The sequence below is a fragment of the Arachis hypogaea genome, chromosome 19 (genome assembly GCF_003086295.3).
Source record: "Arachis hypogaea cultivar Tifrunner chromosome 19, arahy.Tifrunner.gnm2.J5K5, whole genome shotgun sequence".
In the NCBI taxonomy this organism is placed as follows: Eukaryota; Viridiplantae; Streptophyta; class Magnoliopsida; order Fabales; family Fabaceae; genus Arachis; species Arachis hypogaea.
The window spans coordinates 128,327,982-128,348,119 of NC_092054.1; the positions used below are offsets into that span (position 1 = coordinate 128,327,982).

Below are 20,138 nucleotides of genomic sequence, written 5' to 3' on the forward strand. Positions count from 1 at the left end.
TTGGGTCTTTAGGTTTTAGGGATTGACAAACTTGTAGGTAATATTGGAGAAATGGTAGAGAAGGAGAGACCAACAGAGAACTAGGAGAGCTTGAGATTGAAGATGAGAGTCTTTTGTTTGGTTGTGGAGAAATCTTAAGTGTTCGTAATAGTTCATTTGCCATTGACATCATTCTTCTTCTTCTTCACAATTCACCGTCGAATGAAGCTAGAAAGTGAAATTGTAGACTCGTAGTCGTAAGCAAAATAACTTAGGGATATGGGGCTCTTCATTCTCTAAAGTTAAGCCATATTTTTTGTTCTTCGTTAGGGTTTCATAAATTTCTACAATTTTTGGAGATAAAGGGATAGAAGATTTAGGTTTAATTTCACTTAATAATTTAATTTTAAAAAGATTTTATCTTACGTGGCAACGTCACTCATAGTAATAGTGCCATCATGGACCTAAAATGTCACGTATGCAATTTTATTAATGGAGGCACACGATTATTGCCGGACGGGTGAATGTGTCCATCGGAGCAAACAAATTGTATGTACGTATGACTCATTAAATAATTTGAGTATAATTGTGACCATCGTGTGAATTTTTAGATGTATTTTTGTACATTCTTTCTTATAAATCATTATAAACGATAGAGAGAGTTCTATCTTTCTAAAATCGACTCTATTTAAACAAGTAAGTTCTAAACTAGTTTTTTGAATTATTCGCGTACACTAAAATAGTTTTTGAAATCTTAATTGCAACAGTTATATTTTTTAATTAAAAAAAGTTCATCATATTAGTCCCTTATTTTTTTTCTATTAAGTGACTTATCGTGCTGTTAAAGATTAATATAGTATATTTTTATCAATATCAAAAACAAAATTAGTGTAATTATAAAATCTGAAAAATTATTTTTATTCAGACGAATTTCGGAAACCACTTTGGCACTTAGCTAACCAAAATTATTAGTGAAATGTAATGTTAACCTGAACTCTCTGGCAAGAATATATTAACTTTTATAAACAGTCATTTCACTTGTATCCTCTGATCTCGCTTTTATATTGGGGACTTAGCTTGAGACTTTCTGCACAATATTAATATATAATAAAAACGAGAAGTTAAAAGAAAAAAAAAAAGTCAACAGCTCCATTTTTGTTTCTTTTTTAAAAGATCTAGATTGGCAATCAATAATACTTAAGCTAAATGGTGTACATTATTGGCATCTCTTATTCAATGACTAAAAGTTGATAGATCCTGTAATAAGAATATTTAACATGCTTTGAAATTTTGTCTTTGGAATCAGTAAGTTGAACATATATTTGTGAACGCACTATCAACAAATGAAAAGCTTAAATCGCAAATATATAAATACATATAAAATAATTTATTATATATTTTTAGAGATGATATATGTGACAATTATAACCACACTTTTTATCTTTCGTGGCTGAAATGTATGTATCATGGTTTAGAAGATCCAGAATATCTGCAAAAAATGGAAATGTTCCTTTCCCTTTCTGATCTCAATCAATTAAGACGTTTTGTTGTGTGGCAATATCATGGGAGCATAATTTGAAAGTTTTTTTTTTTTTTTAAATGCTATATTCTACATGTTTATTTTCTTTCCAAGACTCATAGATGGAAGATCTTTGAATGCAAGTGGTCTCTCCTTTCAAATGCATCATATCGGCACTGATATTCTTTGTTTGCTAATCTCAAATAGTGAATTTCTTTCACTAACATCGTCGGCATATTCAAAAAGAATGAAATTCAAAGCATTCAGTATATAAAAAAGAGAAATTAAAATACAGCAAACTAACTTCTAGTTAGACAATATATATTAGTCAATTTTAATGTTTGGGTTTATAATTTAGAATTTAAAATTAAATATTTATAATTTAAAATTTAAAATAAATAAAATAATTTTTAAAAAATTAATTGATATTGACAGAAAAAAAGTTGATTATCTAACATTATTTTAAATATAATAATTTAGAATATGGATATCTAATAGGCCGGTTTAGTTCAATATAAAATAGATTTTAAGGATAGATTAATTTTTAGGTACCTTTTTATTTTCATATCGAACTTGCAGAATTTATCTTTTAAATTAAAGGTTAAATTATTCAATTAATTTTTATAGTAATTTTACTAAATTTATAATTAGATTTCTATATTTTTTAATTAAAATTTTAAATTATTTTAATTTTTTTAATTAGATCCCTATTGATAATAGAAGTTAAAAAAAATTTACAAATTTTAAAATTACTATTATACCTAATTATCCAAGCCCATTATGCTTTCATGTTATATAACCCTCCTACTCACGGGAGCCTAATCTTCACTTTTTTTTTTTCTTTTTTTCTCTTCTTCTATTTCCTTCTGAAATTTACTATTATATACCATTTGTTTCTATACTAATTATTCTGTGGTGATTATGAAATTTAATTAGCATTTTAATGAAGCACTATTTTTCTAAATAATAACGAAATACTACAAGAAAAAAATTAAATACTGTCAGATGTTAGCAGTGAGTTTATTGACGAATTTAATAATAAATTCGTCAGACAAAAAAATTATTGTTGAATTCGATTTTTTGACGGTAAATTTGCCAGTAATATTTGGAGGGAAGAAAAAAATTGATGCGATCATTACCGTGGTAAAACTCAATTAATGGAACGCTGCGTTGCGATCATTTTGAAAGATCCTCTCTCTCTCTAAACCTCCTCTCTCTCTGCATCTCTCTCTCCCAAACCACCTCCGACGGCCCCCTCTGTCAGCGCTGACGACACCAACAACCTCCAAAGACTGCATGGACTCCTCGCATCGAGTTGGTCGCTTTATCGATGCTGTTTTTGTTGCTCTTGCAACTGCTGTCGTCACCGCTACTGCTATCGCTGCTTCTTGTGTCGCCAGAACTTCCTCTTTCCTCCCTCCAGGTAGGTTGTCCTCCTCCCTCTCACTATTATTTTTTTACAATTTATTTAAAAAAATCCTAATGCAGCTTGCCGGTTAGTCACCGCCATCACTACTGCGCCATCCGTGCTGCCACTGCGCCAGAAAAGTCCTCTACACCACTACTATAGCTGGGTAACTCACTCACTAATTAGTTTAGAGTATTTAAACCCTAAACCTTAATTTATGGTGTATACCTCTGCTCCTGTTTTATTTTGATTTTATTTTATTTTCATTGGATTTTAGGGTTTGTTCTGATTTTGTTCTCTTTTTTTTGTTTATTGTTATTTAGATTTTAGAATTTATTTTGGGTTCATTATTTTATTTTAATTTTAGAGATTTTTTTTAATTTATTATTTTTTGCTCTGGTTTGTTCTTAATTTTGTCTGCTCCAGATTTTTTGTTATGATTTTTAATTTGTTCTTGATTTTTGGTTGAGATTTTTTTGCAGTTCTCCATTGTTCTCCAACTATTGCTTGCTATTCTTGGTTCTTAATTTTAGTTATGCTTTGTCATTGTTAGAGTTTTCTATTGTAATTTTTTTTTTGTTCTAATATTTTTGTAGTTTGAGTGTGAGAATATTAATGGAAAGAATTGTGTTTTGATAAGATATTGATGAGTCTTAATATAATTATTTATTTAGTTTTAATCTGCCTTTGTTTAGAACTAACATCTATATTGGCTTGGCAGTGGAAGCTAATGTTCGTTGATGGCTGATCCGCTTATTTGTATATTAGAGCTGTGGCAGCGACTTTAGGTTTAATTTATTTCTTTGAACTATTCTTAGTTTGTTAATTTTTTTAATTAATTATTGTCTTATTGTTGATTGTTGTTAATTTTTTGAGTTTTTTGTTCTCTGAGTTAAATGTTTTCCGATTTAATTAGTTGATTGTTGTTAATTATTTGAGTAAATCTTAGCTTGCTAATTTTCTGAGTTAATTATAGTCTTATTATTGATTGTTGTTAATTTTTCGAATTAATTATTTTCTTATTGTTGATTGTTGTTAATTTTCTAAGCTTATTGTTATTTGAGTTAATTATTTTCTGAGTTAATTAGTTGATTGTTATTAATTCTCTGAGTTAATATTAACTTGTTTAAATTATGAGTTAATTATTGACTTATTATTTATGGTTATTAATTTTTTAATTTTATTATTATTTTAATTAATTATTTTTTGAGTTAGTGTTGTATTTTTTTGGTTTATTAGTTTAGAAATTATTAAATTTAAATTTACCGTCAGATTTACCGTTAGTTAAAACGGTCGATAGTTACTATTTAATTATAATTAATAATATATATTGTCAGATTTATCGGGAGATAAATCCGACGGTAAAAATTACTGGCAAAAAATTTTCGACAGTAATTAGCGGCAGACGAAAGGATCCACTGCAAACAATTAATGGCGAGGTTTATACCGTCGGATTAATTCCGAAACTAAATCTAACGATAAATATATTACTAGAAGATTTTTTTGGTAAATCCGACGGTATCCGACAAATTTCTTGTAATGAAATATTGATAGAGAAAACAAGTTCTTTTGTTCTCAAGTTAAGAAATAGATGGAAACAGTTTTTTTGACTTGAATCAAGACCCAACTTTAAGCATTAGTGTTTTTGATACAGTGGCATCGAAGATGATTTCTCTAGCATGGCGGCAAAAGTCGGAGGGAGAGAACTTGCCATGGGAAGAAAATATGTTGTCGAGGAGATGGTGAAGGACACCTTTTCTCTCGTGGACAGGGATATTATTGGTTGTGATTTCAAGACCACTATAGACTTGTATTTTGTCAGAGTTAGAAGAGTTCGGAGAAAGGGAAGTAGAGGAAGACAAGGTCGAGAAAGACGAGATTTGCTTGAGTTAGTGGCATTGACGATGATGATGACCTTGTTCTTGCAGTGGTGAAAGGATGTGTCCATGTGGGGGGAGCGGGGTATGGTTGTAATGATATTGGATGCAAAAGAAGGTGTGAAGAGGGTGTAACAATGGTGACAAGGTAAGAGTGAGAAAAGGAATAGGAGAGAGGGTTATTTTATCATTCTGAAGAGAGAGAAAGTATTACATTTAGGTCACTCTACCAATTTTTTTTGTCACTATGTAGACTTAATTAATAACATTAACACTAAAAAAAATGTTGAATACCGTCGGATTTATCGTCGGAAGGAAACAAACGGTATAAACCTCGCTGGTAAATGGTTATTAACGGATTCTACGATAGATTACCTACCAGAAAAACTATTTGGTTCCGGCGGCTTTTTTCGACGATAACGTTGGTACCATAATATGTTGTTTTCTGCACTATTACTGTCGGATTATTTTCTCGATAAATCCGACATTAATGTCAATATTTTTTTAAAAAAAAGTTGTGACGCAATTTTTTTAATTTTTTCTTTTTATTTTTAATTCTTTATTTAAATTTATAATGATCAATTTATAAATAATAAAAACCAATTATGTAATATTAAATATTAAATGTTCAAATAAATTAAAAGTCAAATAAATCAAATAAATACAATGAAACAATAAAACAAAGCTCTAATCACAATTAATGGTATGTGTGCCACCAGCAGGACCGCTGCCACCAACAGGACCGCTGCCACCAGCAGAGATGATGCCAGTAGTGTGCATCTAAGCCTGGTACACCTCCATCTGAGCCTCCATCCATTGAAGCCACTCTAGCTACTCCCACCATTCCAACCTGAGGTCATTCGTGTCCATCACACATGTGAGGATCTCCTGATATCTCTCTTAAGTCTCAGTCAGCCCCTAAGCTTACTCGTGAAGGCTGCGGGTGAGCTCTTGCACCTGCAGCCTCAAATCAATGCCTTCCTCGGGGTTGATGACTCGACTGGTGGCAGAGGCGCACGATGACCTCAATGTGGAGGTACAGAGGCTGATGGCGGAGAACAAACCAGGCTATATACGCAGTTTTTGTACGGCGCTGAGGTGGTCTCGCGCCAAACTGCATCGGGATCGATGGCTGAAGCAGCAGCGTCATTGGCATTCTCCCCACTTTGCTGAGATTGCTGAGTTGCAGCCTCTAGTCTCTGCGTGTAGAACTCCTATGTAACACATGTTATTATGATTAAGACAATAGCAATATAGTTAATCTCTAATTTTATATCACAAGATCAGATGTTTACTCACATAATGATCTTGAGAACACTGATCAGCAAATCTCTCTTTATTCTTCTTCAAAGTGTGGGTGTACTTCAAGGTCTTCACCAATGCTGTATCGTAATTCAACGACTTCGACTACACATGTTGCATCGAAATAGTATGATTAGGATAACTTTAATGATATGTCAAAGAATATAACTAAGTTAATAACAAAATTAAAGAAGCTACAACCATCCTGGTCTTAGTCTTCATGAAGGCCGATAAGCTGCCGGTATAATTGGACGACCTGACCGATGTTCTGTTAGCTTTGTTTGTGAGACGCTGATGCTTGAACCCCTTATTAGTCTCCCAGTGAACTAACAGAGACTTCTTGATTTTCAGGAAGAGTCAGGTCGTGAAGTGGTCGCGCCTCTCACGAACATCCTCCAGCATCTGTTCCAATTGCCTACCCATTCGATGGTCGTATATCTTCTTGATGAGGGCATTGTGCTCAGTGTCCCATATAAAATTCAACTACAAAAAGAAACTTTAAAATTAGTTAATCAAAATAAATCATATTAAACAAAATAGAAGATATACAAGTTGAGAAGGTTTGAAACTAAAATAAATTTATTACTGCCCACTTCTAAAACCATCGCTCTCTAGTCTTAGAGAGGATCTTCTTGTAGCTTGGCCATAGATGGTTGTACATTAGCTTGATTACATTGGTTATCTCCTGAGTACATGTATTGTCGTTTGACGCAAACCTATCAACAATTCAAAAACAAATCAATATGGCAATATAAATTAAAACTTCAGAAGCAAATAACCATAATATATAGAGATCTTTTTAGAAATTTTGACAAATTTTCATCCATAACTGGAATGTGCCACAAACTCTATCCATCAACAATTAACTTAAAAAGTAATAAATGTCTAAAATCAATGAATAATAGGCAATAATCAAGAAGCAACATCCATAAATCCACTAAATCCACTAAACTAGAATCAATAATCAGACACTTTTAGCAATTCAATAATCAGGCAATATCAAAGACTTTCAGCAATTCAAACCTTCAACCCTAAATTCACTAAAACTAGAATTAACTATCAAGAATCACTAATCACAACATATCAAATACTTTCAGCAGTTCAAATCTACAACCCTAAATTCACTAAACTAGAATCAATAATCAGACACTTCAACATATAAAAGACTTAAAGTAGTACTTATGTTGTTGTGTCATCAGGCCAAATCATTAACCAATGATGGGAGGTGGTGGAAGGGCATCAGCTGGCTCAGTTCCATGAGAAGATTCTGGGGCCACGGTATCCGTCGCTGGAGTCGGCGTCGCCGAGACATTGGATTGCTGAGTGGAGGGAGGCGCATCGTCGCCGTAGACACAGGAAAGTAGTTAGGTTAGGGACCATGATGAACGGATGACCCAATAAATCTACAACCTGTGACGTCACTAGGGTAATCGGAGTAGAGGGAGAGGATCCAAAATTTCCAGGAGTACCAGCACAAATCCTCCCTCAACCACGACCATGACTAATAAGCTTATCTGCAATACCTGTACCTGTCGTCATATCTACAAAGAACATACCAATTAATTATGTTAAACTTAGTTCAAAAATCCAATAAACAAAACTAAATCAACACAATAAAAAATAATCAACACAATGATCAATTATAATCATAAATTCAAAACAGCAAATCAACCTTATAAATTATAATAACTGGTTCAGAAAAAAAGCAACAATAATCAAAACATGTTTTAATTAGAATTGGAATAAATCAGAACTAAATAAGGAATAAAAATCAGAACATGTTCTAATTAAAATTGAAATTAAATAAGTTCAGTACTGTAAGTTCAAAATTTTGGAAAATTCTAAATTCAAAATAAGTTCAGTACTCTCAGTACAAAACTAAATAAGGAACAAAAATCAAAATAAATTAATTTTAACAGTTGAAATTTATTCCTAATATAACCCAAAACCAATTAAACATACAAAGTTGACATAATCGAGTTAAAAAGGACCAACTTAATTAATATTGTACTATTAAATAAATGCCTCAATCATCCAAAAATTCAAAAGTTTTGGTCAATTAAAAATAAATCAAATTACATCATCAATTCATAATAACAATCATAACATGCAAACGAGCATTTTTCAAGAATTAGACCAAAAAATGTATTAAAACTTTGAGGCATATTGATGAACACTTGGCATGCACAAACATTAAACATGCAAAATCAAGATCAAATAGCAATTGACAGCCCCAATTTCAAATCAACAATCAACACCAGCAACAAATAATTCAAAACCAGCAACAACCAAGCATAATCCAAATAATCCAAACGTTTTTCAGCAATTTAGATCCTAAAAGCCTAATTTAATCTATCCTAACCACTTAAAATCCACTAACATAAAATTAATTCTAACTAACTAACTAAAATTATATTAATGAAACTAAAATTAAAAACAGAGTAGTAATCTGGGTTGCCAAAACAAAACAGAAAGAAACAAAGATGAAAGGAGCTGCACTGGCACTATGATATTGCTGGTGTGAGAAGTGGCAAATGAACGGTCACCGGAGTTAGAACGTAGCCGGAACGAGCTAGTAATAAGGGCTGTGTGACACGGGCCGAGCTACAGTGGGTTAGAAAGAGAAGGGAAAGGCTACGGCTTAGGGTGGCCGGCAGCAACAGGGAAGGCAAGAAGGTTAGAGAGAGAAGGGGCAAAGGGGAAGAGAGAGGGAGGCGAAAGGGTTAGAGAGAGAGAGAGGGAAATTCGAATGAGGGGAGAAGAGGTTTTGCGCTTTGAATTTATGGCCCAGATATCATCGAAAAAATTTGACGGTAAACCCACTTAGTGAAACGCTGCATGAAACGCTACATTTTGGTGACCCGTAAATTCGACGGTAAATACGACCCTAAAAGATGCGTCAATTTATTTTTGTTTCCCTTTAAATATTGCTGGTAAATTTACCATCGGAAACATAAATCTGTCGGTAATTACTTAACCTTACGAATTTGACGCTGTTATCATTGGTAAATCTGCTGCTACTCTGCAATGCTAAATCCGATAATACTCAACATTTTTTTTGCAGTGTAAAATGATTTAGAGATTCAATTGAAAGAACAAAAAAAAATATATGGATCTAATTATAAAGTTGGTAAATGATAAAGATTAACAAAATAATCAAACTTAAAATAAATATAAAATATTTAAAAACTAATTGTTTTATATATTTTAAATTAAACTAAATATTGACTTTTAATTTTTTTTAACAAATTAAACACAAAATTTTTTAAAGAACATATCAATCACTTTAAAGGATATGTTGACAAATTATTTTAAGAGTGAATAAATAATAGTAGTACATACTAAAGAAAATGAATAGGAGAAAAATATAACAAAAACTTTTAAATATTCCTTTATCTAATCTTCTGTTCGTCTAACATAAAGTTACAATTATGTATTTATAATCTTATAAATCGTTTTAGTTTGAGGAGTAGTTTTGACTTGTGAAAATAATTTTTACAATATATTAGACATTTTTTTTAGTTTTTTAGTATCTGTTTTTATTTCATTTATACTTTTTTTTATGTATGTCTTTTCATTTACTCTTCTTTTAATAATAAATGTCATATAATTGTTTTCCATTTTGACGGATTTATTGATAATTTTTTATATCAAAATTTATTCAAATATTTCTATTTATAGTTTTATTTTAAAGTGATATTTTTTTTAGTTCTACTCACAAATCAACTTGTCTTTGTTAACAATTAGCTGATAAATATAAAGAATGCAAAAAGTTAATGATTTGAATTGTTACCGTAAGAAGAGAAAGAAAATGAGAAATAAAAAAATAAAATATTAGTTAAAAAAATAATTCATAATCTTTTTCTTTTTTTTTTGTTATTTCATGTGATTATTCAATTTTTTTTTGGAATATAACTGTATAACTTATCACTTTTAGGTAAAATTCCTAAAAATTATTTCTCTGCTTGTTTACTTAAAAATAACCATTCATATTGAAAACACTTAATAATATAATTACTTCTGTTATTCAGTGGTATTTAACAAAAAAAGAAATTATTTTAAATAATATACTATAATATATTTATTAAAACTGTTCTTAAAGATTGATGAATTAATTTCAAATTTTTTAAATAAAAATAAATTTTTGTACAATATATAAATGCTCTTAATCCAGGATACAAAGTACCAAATATTCTAGTACTAATAGAATCTGTGATAGTTAATTATCTCGGTATCTTAAATTTATAGAACTATCAAAACGTCAAATATTCTCTTCTACATGCCATAGATACTATGTAGTTGTAAAAATCTATAGTTCAATAACAAAATGGAAGATTATTCTGTAAAATCATCAAAAATGAAAATCACCTAATTCTTAAAGAATAAGGTGACGAACACATAGAACTATCAAAGAATAGGCTCTGTTAGATATAAGTATGTTTCTCCGAGTTATATATTACCTGTACTCCAGTAGTATTGGTAAGTACTCCCACAATTTGTGAAACCATCCTGCATTCATTTATACGTGAGAATCATTTAAACTGATTCAGTTTACTATTATATAAAAATATCTTTTAAGATGCGAATATTATCGCATAAAAGTAGGTTGTGTGTTACTGTCAATCTTTATTTATTTCTAACTTTGCATAGTATATTAAGAAGAATAAATTGAACATAAAGTATTAGCTAGACTAAATACTTAAAATGACTTTTCTTATTTCAGCATGTTTAATAATGATCCCACATAAAATGACTGCTCAATTGTCTAATTCTGTCATGATACGTTGAATTTAAGAATAATATTGAAATAAAATTATAAAAGTATCAGAAGTGACAAACATTTGAAAAAATTGATACCTTATCTATCCAGTTTACATTTGTTTTGGTGCATCGACAAGATTCCTAACTGAAAATGCAAAAAGAGTAAACACATCATTTATTACTTGATTCTGTTCTGAAAATTCCATATATAAACCTCACTAAGAAGAAAAGTTAACTGGTACAATTCCAACAAACTAACAGTATTTATTACCTGATTCTGTTCTAAAAATTTCATATATAAATCTGACTAAGATGAAAAAGTTAACTATTATAGCTCCAACCAACTAAAACTTAATCTCTTATAACTGTAGAATATATCTGATATACAAGTCAATTTATTTATAAAATAACACTATTTAGTATTTTAAAATAAAATTATTACGTCTAAGTTAATTAACACAGAATTACAATTCAGTTATTCTAAAATTAGATGAATACCTTTTACTTTAATATTGTTAATTTAAAAGTTTCTAATTTTAAGAAAAAAAAAATATCATATATATTATGTGTACATTATAAATCAACCATCAAATCATTTATATATAATTTTTAATATATATATTCTATATGAATAATTTATTTAGAAGTTGAATTTTTTTAGTGTATAATTATAAATTGTAAGTACTTGAATTATATTTGCAATTACAAACGTAAATGTATAATTATTATTCATTAGGCTTAGTTTATTTTTAAATAATACTGGATTCTACTAATTTAAGAAGAAATAAATATCCTAGACTAAAATAACTACTTGTCATTAATGTTTTGTCGGTGTAAAATAATAAGGTAAATAAATCTTAAAAGAGATCTTAATTTATCATTATTTGTGCTACATTATTGAAAAAAAAATAAAAAAGAATTTTAAAAGTGAAATCAAAACATATAATTTGAAAAAATAACAAACTAAATCAAGTAAAAATAAAAGAGATGTATTTACTATTTATTTAATTATTATTATTATATTGTGATAAATATGGATTAATTATTTTGCGAGAAAACGGTTTCTATTGATCTACCTTGTAATAGAAAATAAAATTTTTAATTAATGATATATTAATTTTTATAATATACTTGCTCAAAAACAATTTAGCAACTAATATTTTAAGAAGTTTCAATTGGCTAATTATTCAATTAATTTTAAAAATTATCTAAAAAATAAAAACACGTGAATTATTTGAACAAATAAACAAATAAGAAAGACTTTTTCACCAATTAAAAAAAATACTAAACAGTTTTACATAATCATCTTATATTTACAGAAATAATAATAATAATAATAATAAAGTTTAATTATTCTTGCAAAATTTTTAATTAGGTCCCTATACTATTTTTTCTTTTTAATTGAGTTCTTGTACCAAAATTTTTAATTGGGTCCTTATACTTTTTTTTTTCTTTTTATTTAGGTTTTTGCACCAATTTTTTTTAATTGAATTCCTATTCAATTAAATCAATTACCATGAGGAGGGACCTAATTCAAAAAAAAAATGATGCAAGGACCAAATTAAAAGAAAAAAAAAAGTATAAGCACCTAATTAAAAATTTTGCAAAACTATAAAGACCAACAGAGTAATTAAACCTAATAATAATAATAATAATAATAATAATAATAATAATTTTCATTATTGGTTAAAGATAGTATTTTGTTTTGTTGTGTTTTATTTATTTTTTTTCTCTAAACACATCTAATCTTACCTACAGTATTAAACACTTAAGAATGAGACAACATGATTAGTTTTACTTTATATCCAAGTACACACAAAAATCAAATTTGATTCACAATTATCTTTCAAGTTCAATTCTTTGTACGATATTATTATTTTAACAATTGTCTGTAAATTTTATGAATATTGGAAGCTAAAGTATTTTCTTTTAAAATATTATTTTATAAATTAAATTTTAAATAATTAATTCATAGTATCATTATTTTTGTTTTTATTAGAATATAAAATATGATAATACTTGTATAATTCTAGAATATATTTATGCTTCTTTTAGAAGTTTATCCTTGTCCAAACTTAAACTATGAGTTGAATTAATTAAAAATGTATAAAATAAAAAATAGATAATAATTGATTTTTTACTTTTTAATTTCTTAATGATACTAGAGCAATTATTTTTTATTTTTTTTAGAATAAGTAAATGTATATATTATTGTAATCATTGAATTGTTTTTTATTAATTATCATTTAGATAATTGTTTTACTATAATTATCCTTTCAATTTGACTTTTTCTCTAAGGTAATGTTCTTTAATTTCATAGATAACATTAAATCTCATGCATAAATTATAAACTCATAGTTGATTTATGAGTACCATGTACATACACAATATAGTAATACATAGTATAATCATATATTATACATGAATGCTAGCACACATGATAGGACCACATTATGTATATAAATACTTATTTTATAACTTTATCATTAATAGGAGGTAATTCTAAATAAGGATAAGTTTTTGGTTGATCTAGACCTTCATGAGAGGAAGTACTCCTAGTTATTAAAGTTAAGTAATATGCAACCCAAGAAAAGAAAGAGACCATAAAATATAGTAGATATTAATTGTTAATGCTTAATTGCTCACTTTATGCTAATCATTTTCCCTTCTTTTTCTTGTTCAGCTCTTCAGACTCAAGAAGATCCTCCAACAGTTTATTATCATAGTACTCAATCTCAAAAGGAGGACCATGGTTGGAACCAGGATTAGAACTTCCACTAGCATGGCATTGAGGTGAATAAGAAGAAGAAGAAGAAGAGGGTGATGCTAAATATGGTGGATATGGTGGTGAACCCCTTATTTGAGAATAATACTCATTTGGGAAATTGAGAATTGCAAGGTGACCCCTAAGATTGAAGGCTGCACGATCATAAGCTCTAGCCGCGTCCTCAGCTGTGTCAAATGTCCCCAGCCACAACCTTGTCCCTTGCTTGGACGGATCCCTTATCTCAGCAGCATACTTTCCCCATGGCCGCCGCCGCACACCTCGGAACTTGACCTCTTCCTTTCCCTTCTCCTCCTTTCCTTGTTTCCCCCTGTGGTGGTCCTCCATATATATGAGGTGATGAATTTATGTATTTGCTAAAGTTAAATTGATAGCTTGTTTCTCTAGGTTTTGATAACCTACCCTTGGCTTGTCCTAATAGAGTGTAGTTAATTAACTTCTGGTTTGTTGTACGGTGAGCTTTGTGATTGCCTAGCTCCTTATATAGATAGGGGGAAAATTCTTACGTGCTAAAGTAGCACTTGTATTATATGCTCTCAAAATTCGATTCTTCATAAAAAATATTTATTGTTATTTAGTTTTTATGATTTATAGTTTTTTAAATATTATAAATAAAAATAAATAGTTATAAATATTTGTATTGTAAACATTAACATATTATATTTCGTTCTAAAAGGTATACAAATATTTTTTTTAATAGTAATAATTTATATCTTAAAAAATCATTTTCCTATTACTTAAAGTGTATATATGCATAGTGTTTCATGAATATTATATATAAAACTATTGTTTTTATCTAACAACTTAAATTTTAGAATAAATAGTGATATAATATGAAAATTTTATAACACTTTTTATAGTCTTATATAAAATTTTGGTGAATGCATCAAATATAATTTTTACCTAGCTAGTAACCTAAATTTTGAAGAGAGATGAATGAAGACTCATCATAAAAAAAAAGAACAAAAAAAAGTTCTTTAAACAGAGCGTGTGTGTGAAAATGTCTCACGTATTATAGGAAAACTAGAGTAATTTGTTCTCCTTATTAGCTCTATTGTCAATCTAGGAACGTTGATGCATTGACCAAGATTTGGCTTCGGAGAAGGTTCCCTGTTGGAAATGAAAGTGTATAAATTCGATCTTTCGACTATGTCTATGTTTTTGTCATGAATTAACTCATCAACCGGAACAAGACCCACGTGGAGAGGGTACAAATCTTTCTCATCAAATATGCAACTTGGCAAAAATCTTTATTTTATTACATATTATGTTCCACTAGGTGCAAAAATTGGAATCATGGATTTTGTATGTGACACTATAGTTTGAGCCATTAGTAACATTGGGTTTTCTATTCGTGTTTTTAGAATAGCACCATTTATTTGTCTCATGGTGTATCTGATGGGGTGTGGCATGTGGTGGATATAGCTTTATGCTCCATATATAGATTAACGAGAATCCACAAATCCACAATGCTATATATACCAAAACTACTATGCTATATATTATTTATGGATCAAATAAAATAACATATAGCTTTGATGTTAATAATTTTAATTCAAAAAATAGATTGACGACGTAAGCTTGAATTTTGACCACAACTTTTTTCAATTATCTTTTTATTGGCATAACTTGTTATAGTTTAGTTTATTATTGATGATGACTACTCGATGATGCATCTAAAAAGAAAACTATGACTGAAACTAAGTGGGACGCTTATATCTACATGGGAATATGATGGGATTTTATTTTAAAGTGCTTTTAAATAAATGAACATAGTCTATTATATTCCTTGAATTATACTCCCTCTATTTTAAAAACCAATATAGATATACATTTAAAAAAATAATTTATAAATTTTAGTAATACATGAAATTATATGAATAGAGAATATTATTTTTAAATAAATAAGTATATGCAATTAATATTTGTTAACTATCAAAAAATCTAATTAATATTTATTCTATTATCACAATTAAATTAAATTTACTATTAAAAACGATAAACATCAATTTTTTTAATTTTTCATGAATATTTTTAAACAAAAAATATAATAGTAATAATACGTAATTTTGTTTTTATTTAAAGATTATAAATTACTATTTTTTTTTCTACGAACCTAAGAAGACAAGCTCAAAAGATACTATAAGTTGGAAAGAAGAGAATATCACGTAAGGAGCAAGTAAATAATGACCATATATTCCTTCTCTGTGGCAGTTAACTTTTGATGATGGTTAGAGATATAATTATTTATATTGTTTTTTTTTATTAATTTTAATTTTTAAGATGAATAATTTTATGATATGATATTAAAATTTTATGTTCTAAAAATCTAGAATTTAATTTTGGGTGAACTCTAAAAATAAAAAATAAAAAAAAATTAAATAGCATAAAAGTATAAGATAAATAAAAAAAGTTAAAAAAAGAAGACCTGTACAAACATCAAGCAAATTCAAATAAGTCTCTTAGTTGAGAAAAAATATTAAACATTAAGACATATAATCATTTATGTTGTTTCTTTCTATCAATTTAAATTTTTTAAAATAAATGATTTCATGACAATCATTTCAATGTTAGCAATAAATGAATATTAATCTTATTATTACCTAATAATATCATTTCAATCCTGCTATTTTGATATTATATATGTGATCTTCTATACTTCAACTTTTCTGAGGACTTTGTAACGTGGATTCTATGGGAGCATCTATAGAGTAGGCAAATTTTGCTTAGCATCAATTAGTTATTAGCAAAGAAACAAATTTGTTCTTTCCTTTGGTTTGTTGGTCGCATTTCTATATTTCTTTAATTTATATTGCCAAAAGTCTAATTAGAAGAAAAACGGTGACCAAATTCAAACTTTAAAAGTGGAAGCAATTGACTAAATTAATCATATCTATTATTCTCCTGTAACTCTGTAAGGACAACTAGAAACTACCAGTCCATGGAAAAAGAGAAAAACAAAATGTTTTGGTATTAGTGAATACTATAAGTCCCTTTAATATTTGAAATCTATCATATTTATTTACTTCTATTTTAAAATATTCATTTTACGCAAACCCTTTCTATAGTTAAAATTTGAGTAACATATTTTTTTACGAGTGAATAAACATAAAGACTCAAATTATATTTAAAAAATTGTGAATTCGAAGATTTTGTTGTATTGTATGTTATCGTTTCTTTTAATATACAATTTATAAATACTATTATTTTTGGAGTTTAATTTTGATGTATTAATATTGTAAAATATTTTATACAGTCGTACAATTACATATGTTCTTTTGGATGACTATTCACGCGGTCAATATAAAAAATAGTTATTTTTATTAATATAGCGTTATATAATTGGATGCACATGTAAAACTACTTTACACTGATATCAAAATTAAATTTTTATTTTTAAAGCTATTAAGGGTCCTACTAAAAAACTGTTAAATTATAATTTAAATATATCTTTAAAGTAATTGTTCAAAATTTATATTTATAAACAAGTTTTTTTTCTATTTTTTATTTAATTCTCATACAATGTATGTTAAACTCAGAGACTCATGAAGGATATAGCGAATATCATCAGTTTTTAAAAAAGGAAGAAGAGCATCCATCAATGATGGTCTTTTTTATTCTATGATAATGAATTCGTTGAATACTACCCATGATGTCTTCGAAGTAACTTTTTATCCCAAAGTTGATGATTAATTTGGTGATGTAAATTTTGTGGCAGAGGTTCTGATATTTTTTATTGGTGAGTTTTACTGTATTTTTATTATGGTGTTTAAATTGCCTAACTTCTTTTTTAAAATAAAAAATAAAATATTTAAAATAAAAAATAAATCATATAAAATTTATTAAATATTATTTATTTATTTTTTTAATAACTTAAATATAAAATAATAGACACCATAACATTTACTTTTTTTATTTCTTGGATTAATTAGGTGAATAGGTGTTGAGTTTTATCAAATTATTATTAATAAATCTTTCATCTTTCAAAATCAAGATTACCCATTTGTTCAACTGTTAATAGGAATTATATAGCGCAACCAAGACACCAATCGATGTGAAATTAAAGTTGTATTTTTTAAGTCATGATTTTTGTTTTACAAAATAATACAATTGGTTAAAAGAGAAATCAATTAATTATTTAGTAAAAATCTAATCAGTTGAAAAAATCATCATCCAATCAATCATTAGATAGAAGCAAAATTAAATTGCTCTTTTTGTTTCATAAAATCAATCAATTTTATATTAAACTAATCGAGTTATTGTAGCAATTCAATTTGTTGAATCTACAACGAAATTTTGACTTTTAATAGATACAAAGTAATATAAAATTGATCACTACTCATAATAATGTACTCGTTATATATTTTGTAAAGAGAAAAAACAATATAAAATTTTTTTTTTAACTAACTCTATAAGATGATGTGAATAAGGATATTGTTATTGTTGTTATTATTGACTTCAATTATAATTCTAGAGACGTACATATAGTATCTCTCTGCTATAACTTCAACGAATAAAAATAAAATTTTATGACAAAAAATTTTTTACTAAACATTTTGAGTTCTCTCCTATTAAAACTCATTTATTTTACTTCCTAAAATTACTCTTATCCTTCCTTTATTCTCACAATTCTCCACCTCGGTCACAATTTAAAATCTACTCAAATTTTGGACGATTAAAGTATGGTATTCGTATCGCCATGCCTAACATGGAACAACATTGAGCAATTCTAAACAGTGTTGGAACTTGTTTCCTGACACTACTTTAGTCAGCAGCATGTCTGCGGGATTTTCATCTGTGTGTACTTTTACAAGAGAAATGTTGCCTTTCTCTATAACATCACTCACGAAGTGATATCTTACATCAATATGCTTGGTACGAGCATGATGAACCTGATTTTTAGCCAAATGAATTGCACTTTGACTATCACAACTCAGATTCACGCAATCTTACTGAAACCCCAAATCATCTAGAAGACCCCTTAGCCACAATGCTTCTTTCACCCCTTCTGCTACTGCCATGTACTCGGCCTCTGTAGTAGATAGTGTCACTGTAGCTTGTAACATCGATCGCCAACTAATTGGAGCACCTTGTATTTTATATACATAATCGGTCGTAGAACGTCTTCTGTCTAGATTACCAGCATAATCAAAATCAACAAAGCCGCTGATTTGACATGATTTTTCACTAAAGCATAAACCTATGTCAATGGTACCCTTCAAGTACTTTAATATCCACTTGATTGCTTTCCAGTGTGCCTTACTAGGATTCGCCATGAACCTGCTAACAATACTAACTACCTGTGAAATATCTGGGCGTGTACACACCATAGAATACATTAGGCTGCCTACTGCACTAGCATAAGGTACATTTTCCATGTAAGTCTTATCTTCTGCTGTTGTGGGAGATTGTTTACCAGAGAGTTTGAAATGTGGAGCCAACGGTGTTACTACTGGTTTAGCATTTTTCATTTCGAACCTTTCAATAATGCGCTCAATGTATCCTCTCTGGCTCAAGAACAATTTTCGCCTTGATCTCTCTCTTTTAATTTCCATGCCTAATATTTTTCGTGCAACACCCAAATTTTTTGTTTCAAATTCTTTACCAAGTTGAATCTTTAACCTATCTATCTCCACCTTGCTCTTAGAAGCAATAAGCATGTCATCCACATACAATAGAAGATAGATATAATCACTTCCAGAAAGCTTATGAATGTATACACAACAATCATAATTACTTCTGGAAAAATTTTGTTTTAACATAAAAGAGTCAAATCACTTATACCACTGTCGAGAAGATTGTTTCAATCCATATAGCGATTTCTTTAAGCGACATACCTGATTTTCTTTACCCTCAACCTTGAAACTCTCAGGTTGATACATGTAAATTTCTTTCTCTATGTCACCATGCAAGAAAGCTGTCTTTATATCTAGCTGTTCCAACTCAAGATCACCCTGAGCAACAAGACTCAAAAGCACCCTTATGGAAGTGTGCTTCACCACAGGAGAAAATATCTCGTTGTAATCAACACCTTCTTTTTGTGCAAATCCCTTTGCTACTAACCTAGCTTTGAATCTTGTACCATCTGACTTAGTAGGATCTTCTTTTCTTTTATACATCCATTTACAACCAATTGTAGTCTTTCCCATGGCAACGAGACCACCTCCTATGTCTTGTTCTTATGGAAAGATTGCATCTCTTCTTCTTCTTCCATGGCGACCAACCAACTTTCTCTATCTTTGTCTTTGATAGCAAGTTTGAAGGTGACCGGCTCATCATCCTCCACCGAGAGTGCATAATCTATCAAGTTTACCTGCTCATAATGTCTCAGAGGCTTATCTGACCCAAACTTCTGAACGAATTTATAATTTCTCATTGGCTTAGTGGATACCAAAGAATCCTGCTGCTGCTATTGTAATGCATGTTCATTTTCTCGCTGAATCTACTCATTATCAAGTTCATCCTCTGCATCATCTCGAGTAGCATTAGGATGCTCCACCTGAACAT

The 20,138-nt window shown here is 28.9% G+C and overlaps 1 protein-coding gene across 1 annotated transcript; it reads right to left on the reverse strand.

Moving 5' to 3' along the window:
* Positions 1 to 13,502: 13,502 nt before the first annotated feature.
* Positions 13,503 to 13,958, reverse strand: LOC112776500 (ethylene-responsive transcription factor ERF098-like). The gene has a single exon (XM_025820684.3). It carries the CDS (start codon positions 13,956 to 13,958, stop codon positions 13,503 to 13,505), a length of 456 nt encoding a protein of 151 aa, XP_025676469.1.
* Positions 13,959 to 20,138: the final 6,180 nt, after the last annotated feature.

Bases quoted from the DNA above. Each gene is read 5' to 3' on its own strand.
- LOC112776500 (XM_025820684.3), bottom strand. From the start codon at position 13,958: ATGGAGGACCACCACAGGGGGAAACAAGGAAAGGAGGAGAAGGGAAAG.